At 44.5% G+C, this 10,689-nt stretch overlaps 1 protein-coding gene across 1 annotated transcript in view; it reads left to right on the top strand.

Moving 5' to 3' along the window:
- Positions 1 to 1,862: 1,862 nt before the first annotated feature.
- The window catches only part of CMTR1 (cap methyltransferase 1), a 50,759-nt gene continuing 41,932 nt past the window's right edge, over positions 1,863 to 10,689 (top strand). The window contains exons 1-2 of the mRNA XM_036769098.1: positions 1,863 to 2,036; positions 4,098 to 4,235. Coding sequence (XP_036624993.1) covers positions 4,103 to 4,235 — 133 coding nt within the window. The 5' untranslated portion in view covers positions 1,863 to 2,036; positions 4,098 to 4,102. The remainder of the gene's footprint in view (positions 2,037 to 4,097; positions 4,236 to 10,689) is intronic.

Raw genomic sequence — 10,689 nt, 5'->3', positions numbered from 1 at the left:
ATAATACGGCATGCTGAGACGCTCTAGGGAACTGAGGTCATGGCTTCCCTAATAGCTTGTGTTTTAGCTTCACCCAAATTATATTGCTTACTAGCTGCGTGTGACCCTGGGCAAGTCACTTAACTCTGTTTGTCTCGGTTTCCTCATCTATAAAATGAGCTAGAGAAGAAAATGGCAAATCACGTCAGTGTCTTTGCCAAAAAACAAACATAATAAAACAACAAAAAACCCCAAAAAGCCAAAGAGGAGTCACAAAGAGTCAGACATGACTGAAAATGACTAAACAACCACAAAATTATATTGAATGTTTGCATTTACCTGCTGATGTGCATCTCAAGAAACCTTACCCTTTTCTGGAAGTGCCTAACTGCTTCCATGCTGGCTAGCTACCCAGCTGTTTGTCCTTACGCCCTGGTTTGAACTCTATGTATTGTAAGACTTAACAATTATATTCTATATATTGCGCAGACTTAACAATTAACAATTTCAAGAGGGGGGCACAAGTTTTTCTGGCTCTTCTTTCTAAAATCTTTTCAAGTCTTGGAATTTGTCCTTGACCTGACACTACCCAGTTACTTCTGTGCTTTGTGGAGACTAAAGGGACAATACACATGAAAGCACTTTGAAAAACATTAAGTTTGTGAAAGAAAAATTCAGTACTCTTGTGTTTTTGCACATCTCTCAGAAACAAAAGGACTTATTAATTAAATTCTAAGTACCTTCGCTTTGCGAATGAGAAACCTATAGGGATAGAGATCCGTCATGCTTTTGAAAATCTGACCCAAGTTCTCTGCTTTCAATTTATTGTGCTCAAGAACAAAGACAGAATTCTTTTGTTATGAATTAACAAGGGTGCCAAGTTTAGGTAACAAGTTTTTGATGCGTCAAACAGAAAAATAGTAACTTTCTTTTCCCTAAACCATTCAATCTGGTCAAGTGTTGAGGGCAAAAAGGTAAAGCGTATAGTCGAATTAATCACTGTGGCTCTAATTCCATTAGATTGTAAACTCCTGGAGGGCGAGGATTGTCTTTGACCTCTTTCGGAGCCTCGGCACTTAGCACAATGCCAGGTGCATACTTAATGAAGATTTAAATGTTTCTTGTTGTTTCAGTCGTGACTCGTCACCCTTTTTGGGGTTTTCTCAGCAGTTTGCCATTTCCTTCTCCAGCTCATTTTTCAGATGAGGAAACTGAGGCAAACAGGGTGAAGTGACTTGCCCAGGGTCACCCAGCTAGTGAGTGAGATGAATCTTCCCGACTCCAGGCCCGGCACGCTACGGCGTCACCTATTGTTTGATTGATTGATTTCCGGGAGGATTGCTTCCTGAGTTGTTCGGGCATCTCCACTTAGCCTTGGTTAGGGCTTGATAAGAAGAAAGCCGGTAGACTTCAGTGCAGGACACGTTTCCTCGACATTGACAAAGACTGGTAAAGTTCTCCATTCAGATTACACCACAAGTGCACGTATTTACAGTAGCTCTTGTTTGGTGACAACAAAGCACTGGAAACCAAATGCAGGTCCATTGACAAAGTTGCGGTACATGACTTCATTTGATCCTCCTATTATGATAAATGATCCCCTTTGAACAGTTGAGGAAACTGAGGCAGACAGCAGTTACAGCGCCTGCTTCAATCACCTAGCTGAATTCGAACTCAGATGTTCCTGGCCCCAGACGGGGAGCTCTACCACTGCGCCACCTAGCCGCCTTGCAGGGGAGGCGGAAGAAGTGGGTGGGTATTTCAGATAAGGGCCTACCGGAACTCATTGAAACCGCCACGGAGGTGATGGCACAATCTGTTCTACGACGGGAGGGGCCGGCAAGGTCCCCGTTGACGTCATCATGAGGCGCCGCAGCCAGGCCGGGTGCGTGACGTCACGCCGCGACGGGGGCGGCTTTTGTGAGGAAACGAAACTGGGGTCGACCGACGGCGACGGCGACGGCGACGGCGACGGCTGCGGCGGCGGTGGCGCGATCTGGCGGCCTGACGCCCCCTCCCCCTCTCCCCTCCCCGGCAGCTCGCCCCCACCCCGCAGCGTGAGTGCCGGAGCGCGGGCGCGGGCGCGGCCAGGGCGGGAGGGAGTCGGGGCGGGCTTGGCTTCGCCTTCTGGCTCACGGCGGGCCGACTGAGAGGCCCGGCTCCCCGACCCGCCTCCGCCGGCCCGGGCACGGCGCCCGCCTTGTGCTTTCCTTTCTGGTTCTCGTCCTTCTCCTCCCGGCCTCTTCCCCGTCTCGGGCCTCTCTCCAGCCGCTCCGCACACCTGGGCCCCCCCCCCCTCCTGTCTCCCCTTGCTCCCGGCCTCCACCCCCGCCCCCGGTGACCCTCTCCCCCTCCTCCCACCTTCTTATTCCTCCCGTTTCTCTCCCCCCCCCGCCCCCCGTCCTTTCCTCTGCCATCACCTCTCCTTCTCTTCTCCGGCGTTTCTCATTTAACGCTGCCTTCCCTTTCTTACAGAGGCCCTCCTCTGTTCCTGGCAGCACCTCTCTTCACCCTCCCAGCGCCCCCGCCTCCTTCACATTCGATGCTCCACTCTGGAAGAGCATCCTTCTTCTCTCTTGCCCGTTCTTCTGGGGACGGGTAGGTGGGGATAGAGGGGTTGGGGAATAGGGTCCAAGTCCGTAAGAGTTACTTTGAACCTTCCGGCGAGGAAGCTGGAATTAATAGCTCCTTTTCCCGCTCAGGTAGACCGGGATAGAACCATCTGCTCATCCGTTTTGCTTTTGCTTTTTCTCTCTGGGCCTCGGGGCCCTCATCTGTAAAGTGAGAAGATTGGATAAAATGACCTCCTCGGAAGTCCCTTGGAGCTCTGACATCCTAGAGTTTTAGCATCACTTCTATCGTCCACCCCCCCTCCCCCCATCTAGATAGGAAGCGGCTCTAGACTTGGTTGGGTTAACCTCCTAATACCCGACATCCTTTGGGGGTACAGTACCATGGCCAGGATTACCCCTAATCACTGAGCCCCTCCCACGGCGCGGGCCTTTAGGGTTTTGGGGGACCCCAGAGGCTCCAGTATCGACCCTTCTTACCGCTCATCTCAGGCGGAGTTTCTGCTTGCCCCCCCCTCCCCCCATGGGAGGGGATGAGACTATAACTGGCTAAGGGTAGAGAGACAGGTAAACTGATGAGGGCTCCAGGAGGTGTCATTGGTGAGCGATGGCCGCGAGCCTTGGCCTGCTCACCCGCTGGCTGCTGTCAGTGCCCCCGATCCGTTGTGACCAAGACCCGCAGCCCCAGTCGGCCCCTGCCCTTAGCAATGCAGTCTGGAGCTTTCTGGGCCTTGTGGCTGCTTCTTCACTTTCCCTTTTCCCACGTGCCCGGGATGGGGCAGCTGTGGACCACAATCCATGAGCCTGGGCGTCCTCCTCAGTGAAGATGAGCGTGCTGTTAAGATGCTGGGACGTCATTGCCTGCCCTGCCTCTCTGATGTTTTTTTCCCTTAGTACCTAACTGTAAATAAATGATAGGGGCTTGACGTGCGCTTAGGCCATTTGTGTAGGGTGGCTGTGTGCCAACCTCACATCCAAAGAGCTTGCACCAACCGGTGGATAGAGTGCTGCTGCGATTGTCAGAAGTTTGCTAACTCCTGCCTGCTTAAGCTCACGTGGAAAGAAGCCAAAAATCAGTTGTCAGTAGTAAAAGTAACAGTGACTATACAATTGTTTTTGCAGAGCCCTTGCTGTTAGTAGATGTAAATTTGTCCTTCTCGTCACCCATCCCAACAGATTGAATCCTAATGTACCATTCAATAGAATGAAAAAAAATAGGAACTCTCTGTGTGAATAGTAACTGCTAGGAGACGGAGAATTAACGTGAAACTTTTTGGGTGAAGAACCTGGCATTGATGTTACAGCCACCTCTGGGTCTGTGTTGCATTTTTAAAAATACGCATAAAATTGATAATTACTAATGAGAACCAGATCCTGGCTGGCATCTTCTGAGGCTCATTCCAAAAGAAGGTCATTGGAGTGTTGGCTCTGGAAGATGATCAGAAATGTTAGATTGTGTCCCTTACACGGTTTATGTGTTTGTGCCCCCAAACTTTATTACCTCCTGTTCATGAACCAGAGGGAGTTAACTGCTGTTTGTGGTTGCAGTGACAATGAAGAGAAGAGGCGAAGGAGAGTTCAGCAGCCCCCAAAAGAAGCAAAAGAAAAGAGCGGCTGAGCTGGGCTTGACCCTCAGTTCCACGTCCGATGAGGAACCCCCTCCTTTTGGCAATCATGGCCCACAAGGTAAGGCTGCCAACATAATGTGAAGCCTGGCTGTTGGGAATGCTGATGACTGAGTGCTGGAAAATCTACAGCCTGTTATTCCTTATGGGAAACTGGGCCAGTTGTTCAGAGAAAGAAGGACTTAAGCAGAATTGGTTTTTTAAGCCTGGAGGTAGACTTCCTTTTCCTGTTGCCATTCCCCTGATTGAAGTATCTCTCTACCTATAGGTCTAAGTTGAAAGGTTTTTCCAAAAATTATCTGTTCTGTAGATAGTTGTGTTAGTTTCTAACTGGGACGCTCTTTTACTCTCTTGGACTTCCTCAAGGTGGGATGATCATTGAGTATTGTGTGTAAAACCAGGAGTTGGAAGTCATTGATGATCCTGGGGAGAGGAAGAGAGATGGTTAGCTTCAGGGATCTGGCATCATTCCTTTCAGCTTTTAACATTTACTTACCCATTTCCCCTGTAGCTGCAGTTTAAAAGCAGTAAACAGTATTGGAGCAGCACTGTATTCATTGTTTGCATTTAGCGCAAAGTATCTCACTGATCTGGTTGGAATCACTCTCTTTCTTTGTCCATTTTTAGGGTTGTTGAAATTTACAGCATCCATTTTCTTTGTGAATTTTAGTGTCTGGATATATCTCAAATACCAAACAAATTAGGAAATTCATTTGCATTTGATTTCACTTGCCAATAGCTTCATGTTTTGGATCCTCTCCCGAATCACTGGTAAACTGGAATGAAATTTGGTAACAGATTGGTGACCAAAAGGGTGTGACGCACCAGTCGAGGGTGGTAGAAAATACAGTTTACTAACAAGTGGTAGGCCAATTGAGGGGCACTTTAACATCAGATGTTACCGAGAAAGCTGGTCCAGAGAGGAGAAACTTCCCAGGTGGTAAAAATAATAAAGCAGTTGGTGTGGCCATGGTCCAGGCTAAGAGACCGTTTCTGTTTTTTCTCTATAATGTGTATCAGCTAGATGTGTGTGCCATTTGTGCTATCAAGATAATTTCAGGATGAGTGAGAACAGGCTCTATGTGTTGCAGCTGGCACTGATAAATGGGGAAAGAAAAAGTCTTTGTGTTTCTTTGGTTTGTCCTATAGACAGTTTAGGAAAAGAAAAGTTTGCCTCTTTCCCAGAAGTTAGTGATGATATTCAGACTTACAGAATTTGTAAGGAAGAGAGGAGAAGCCATGAGCTAGGTTGGCAGCAGGCTGAAGCAAAGCTGATTCTGAATAGACCATGGATGATTGTTACAAAAGTGACAATTCCCATCTTGATGCAAAAGGCATGATTTTTTTGTTTATAATAAAGTCAAGGAACCTCTGTTAAATTTAAGGATCCTGAAAATGTAATTGTCAATTAAAATTTTTTTTTTCTTTCTTTCTCAGTTTTTTTGTTGTTGTCTCGCTTGTGTCCAACTCTTCATGACTCCATTTGGGGTTTTCTTGGCAAAGATACTGCAGTGGTTTGCCATTTCCTTCTCCAGCTCATTTTACAGATAAGGAACTGAGGCAAACAGGGTTAATTGGCTTGGCTTATAGTGACCCTATGGGTCACACATAGCTAGTGGGTGTCTGAGGCTGGATTTGAACTCAGAAAGATGAGTCTTCCTGACTTCAGGTCTGGCATTCTATCTGCTGTGCCACTTAGCTACTCCTCGGTTTTACTCAGTAGATTTAGACTTCTAGGAGTTAATGTCTTGTCCTGCAGACCCTAATGGAATCTTCCTTCTGTGTATATAGGAGGGTCTGAAGGTGAATTAGTGGGGCAGCTGGCGGGGCGCTTTCCAGCAGGCCTAGAACTACCAGTTGGCTGCGTCAGTCCCAGAAAACAGGGCAGGTGCCAAAACCCTTTTACTATAGAGATGAGAATCAAAGAAAAGGTGTGTCCCAGAATGCATCGTGCCAGGCACTCTCCATTTCTTGAGGAAGCCCTAGTGCCCTGCTGTTGCACTTGGAGAAATGAAAATAACATGAGTGATGTAACCTGGCCTCTCCCAGGAGAAGAAATAACACAGCAATACCTTTCTCCAGAAAGTCTCAGGTGTTTAACATACCTTACCTTTCCCCACAAATCAGTTTTAATCTGTGCTTGAGGTTGTATTACAGACTTTGAAGGCTCCTCTTTTACATTCCATTGCATACTTCACCCTCACAATGCTCTCCAGAAAGTGCACATCTCGTCTGTGTTTGTGGTGGTCATGCATGGAGGTGTGCATGTAGGACATTTACACAAGTTCATGTATCAAACCCAGCCCTTCGACTAGCTCCACCTGGACATGCTATTTTGGCGTATAAATGTTTGAGGGATGCTTTTTGCTGACAGCAGTGAAGAAAGTGTAGATTTTGGCCATTTTTTTTCCTGTCCAGAATCATTTGTTGTTGTTTCCAAAAATTAATCAACTTATTTACATAATAATAATAATGAAGCAGCTTCCAGGTTAGAGTTTACTCTCTGGTAAAGGACATAGTGATGGAAAGGGAGAGTCCTGTCTATGTGAAGTGTTAACTCGTAGACCCTTGAGATATAGGACATCTAAGACATTTTCAAGAGTATGACCTCTTGTAAATTTGCTCTGAAATAAAGTCCCTTTGGGGTAAAGATAAGACCAATATACTTCTCCATATGAGGAAATTGTTACCAAGAGCTCTGAAACTCTGGCTCTTTTCTAGCAGTATCCTTTCAATTGACTCTTTCATTATGTCACTCGTTGAATATGGGCTTCTGTCTGTTCCATCTGTAGCAACTTCACATTATGATGGCATCTGCCACTTGCACCTGATAATCTCCTTCCTTCTCACCCCCCACCCCCAGTGAAATTTAGTTCCTTCCTACGTGGGTTATTTGCCCTGAAACTATTGCTTTTCCGTCAGCCCAGATTCATGACCTTAATCAAAAACTTCCTTTATCGGTATCTGTTTAAATTGCTTTAATGAGATGCTATTTGTTTGGAGTGCAGGAGAAATGGAGTCTTTGAGCAGAAATGACTGTTCCGTGGCGATTGTAAGCTAGGATATGACATTTATTAAAATCCATAATTTACTTTTTTCTATCTGCGTGCTATTCACCTTGGTGATTCTTAGTTGTAGGAGGAGTTGCCCTTTTCTTTGAGTTGTCGTTGTAATTTTTATTCCTGGGATTTCTACCATCTTGCTCTGTTGCTCTCTGGAAGAACTTGCTGGGACATCTCTGCCTCTCCTTTAAAGTGAGCTTGTCTCTTTCTCCCTGAAGCCCCAACAGTTATGGTTTTTTCCAAGTAGAGGAGAAATGATCTTAAACGAAAATCTTAAATAATTTTAAAAATTCTCTGATAAGTTATAATAGGTAAGCTTCTGGTGAGGTAGATGAGTCTGCCAACCATCTTTGGCAAGTTTTTAGCAAAATTAATGATTTTAATAGACTAACCTTACTTATCACTCCGTTTAATTTATATCCCTATTACAGAATTGTCTATTCAAAGTGTTTGCTTAATTCTTTTCAGATCTGGTGGACTAAACCTGATCTTAGGTTTTGTCTGCAGCCATGACACTTTTCTTCTTTTCCTTCAATTCCTGTGATTTGCAAATGCTTATTTTGCTTATTGTGCTAATTCCTGCCTAGCCCTGAGGAACTCAGAACATCCATCTGCCGTGCGAGGCAATATCCTGCTTTGAGGTAGTTTTCTTTATTTGTTGCGGCACTTTTACCAAGTCATTTTTCCAAAGCCGAATTCTGTATTCAGGCACTATAATTTTTGGGGTCTGGCTGGCTTTATTGGTCATTGTGTGTTTGCCAGGGGTAAATGGTAATGGCTTGCTTGCCTGGTGTTGTAGTGGCGCTATTTCAGGTCAGCACTTCACAGTTAAGCTCCATTCTTGAGAGGCAGACAAGACAGCCTATCAGGTATTCCTCTAGGTGTGGAAGTTCATCTTTGGTCCTCTGCCATCCTGTTCTCCAAATCTTACTGAGAGAACTGGTAAAAGTAGAGCCTGCTTTTGAGGTAGGATGGAGATGGAAGAGGAGAGAGACTGGCTGCATTTACCATCATAAAGGGGTTGTGTACTGTCAAGCATGTTCATGTATATTGGTGTTTACTAGACTGTACTTTGCTCATTGAGTCAAGTCCACAAGTATGTATTAAACAGCTCTTGTGTTTGGTACTCTTAGAACACAAAGCTAAATAGAAAATAGAGCTTGTCCTTATAGAACGTGTGTTTTAATTGGGCAGTTGAGGTCTACACGAAATACATGGTGTGGTGGGAAGAGCATTGTTTTTGGGGTCAGAGAACCTCAGCCTAAATCCTGGCTCTGCCATTCACCGTTCACCGAGTGAACTTAGCCAGATCACTTAACCTCTCTGGACTTCAGTTCTCTCATCTATAAAATTATGGGGATGGTGTTGTTAACTGTTTTTGTGGTAATGGCCCTTTTGGCAAGCTGATGAAACCTATAGACCCTTTCTTAAAATTATATTTTTGATTGCGCATAAAATGGGACTATAAAGGAAACTATTATATTGAAATATAGGCACCTTCTTTGTGTAAGACATTGTGCTAAATTCTGTGGACACAAAGAAAAGCAAAAGACTGTCCCTGCTGTCAAGCTCACAGTCTAAACAACTATTTACAAACAAGATCTATACAGGATAAAATGGACAAAGATAAACTTATGTAAGAGGGAAGACATTGAGATTAAGAGGACTGGAAAACGATCTTGCAGGAGGTGAGGACTTTAGCCGAGATTTGAAAGAAGCCAGGGAAAGTAGGAATGAGAAAGGAAGAGGGAGAGCATTTGAGGTGTGGGGAGCAGCCAATGAAAATGCTTGGAGTCAGGAAATAGAGTGTTTTGTTTGAGGAATAGCCAAGGAAGGGGCAGTTTCACTGGATTTTAGAGTACATAAGAGAAGTTAGGTGTAAGAAGACTGGAAAGGTAGGAAGGGGCCAAGTTATGAAGGACTTTATTAGCCAAACAGAATATTTTATATTTTTCCTGGAAGCAGTAGGGACCTCTTGGAGTTTATTGAATTAGAGGAGATAACATAATCATCCCTGTTTTTTAGGAAGATCAATTTAAAAACTTATTTAGTATTTTATTTTCCCCAGTTACATGTAAAAACAATTTTTAACATTCATTCTTAAAATTTGAGTTCCAAATTCTCTCCCTTCCTTCCTCCTCTCCAATTCCCTTCTTGAGAAGGCAAGCAATTTGATATAGGTTATACATGTGTAGTCATGCAAAACATTTCCATATTAGTCATGTTGTGAAAGAAAACATAGACCAAAAAAAACCCAATCTCAAGAAAAATAAAGTAAAAAAGGTATTTTTCTCTGGGAATGGATAGCATTTTTCATCCTAAGTCCTTCTGAGTTGTCTTGGATCGTTGTATTGTGGAGAATAGCTAAGTCATTCACAGGTGATCATCTCACAATATCGCTGTACATTTCACTTTCGCTCATGTAAATCCAGGTTTTTCTAAGAGCATCCTGCTCATTATTTCTTAGAGCATAATAGTATTCCATCATAATCACATGCCCCAATTGATAGGAAGGTCATTTTGACAGCTGAGTGGTGGAGGTATTGGAGTGGAGAGAGACTGTGAAGCAGGGAGACCAACCAGCAGGCTATTGGAATAGTCTGGGTTTGAGGTGATGAGGGCCTGTAACCTGGATGGTAGCAGTGTCAGAGGAGGAGGGAGGAGTATATTAGGGTTCATGTGAAGGTAGAAACAACAAGGCTTGATCGCTTGATGGGGAGTAAGAGAGAGTGAAGAGTTGAGGATGACACCTAGATTCTGAGCCTGCATGACTGGGAGGGTGGTGATACCCTCAACCATAATAGAGAAGTTAGGAAGAGGGGAAATGTTCTGGGAGAAGGACAGCAAATTAAATCTTGACATGTTGAGTTTAAGATCTATGGGACATCCAGTTCTAGATGTCTAGAACAGTTGGAGATGTAAAGCTGGAGACAGGACTAGACAAGTAGATCTGAGAGTCATCTGCATAGGAATAATTGAAATTATAGGAATTGATGAGATCACCAAGTGAAGTAGTATATAGAGAGAATAGGGTCCAGAGCAGAGCGTGGGGTAGTCCCACTGTTACTGGGTGTGATATGGGTGAAGAGCCAACAGGAGGAGAACCAGGAGAGAGCAGCATCACACAAACCTAGAGAGAAGAGTATATCAAGAGGGTGATCGAAGAAGCTGCAAAGAGAGGTCAGGAAGGATGAGGATTGAGAACAGGCCATTACATTTGGCAATTAAGAGATCATTAATAACTTTGGAGAGAGTAGGTTCAGTTGGATGATAGGTTGAAAGTCAAACCATGGGGAGTTAAGAGATTGAGAAGAGAGGAAGTAAAGGTACTTATTGTAGATGGTCAGATGCCATAGAGAGGGCAGGGAGGATGAGTGCTAACAAAAGGTCTTTCACTGGATTGATAATTGAGATGATAATAGCCAACATTTATATATCAGTTTAAATTTGCAA

This window comes from Trichosurus vulpecula, chromosome 7 (genome assembly GCF_011100635.1).
Source record: "Trichosurus vulpecula isolate mTriVul1 chromosome 7, mTriVul1.pri, whole genome shotgun sequence".
In the NCBI taxonomy this organism is placed as follows: Eukaryota; Metazoa; Chordata; class Mammalia; order Diprotodontia; family Phalangeridae; genus Trichosurus; species Trichosurus vulpecula.
The sequence above is the reverse complement of the archived record's forward strand: the minus strand, read 5'-3'. Positions and strand labels throughout refer to the sequence as shown.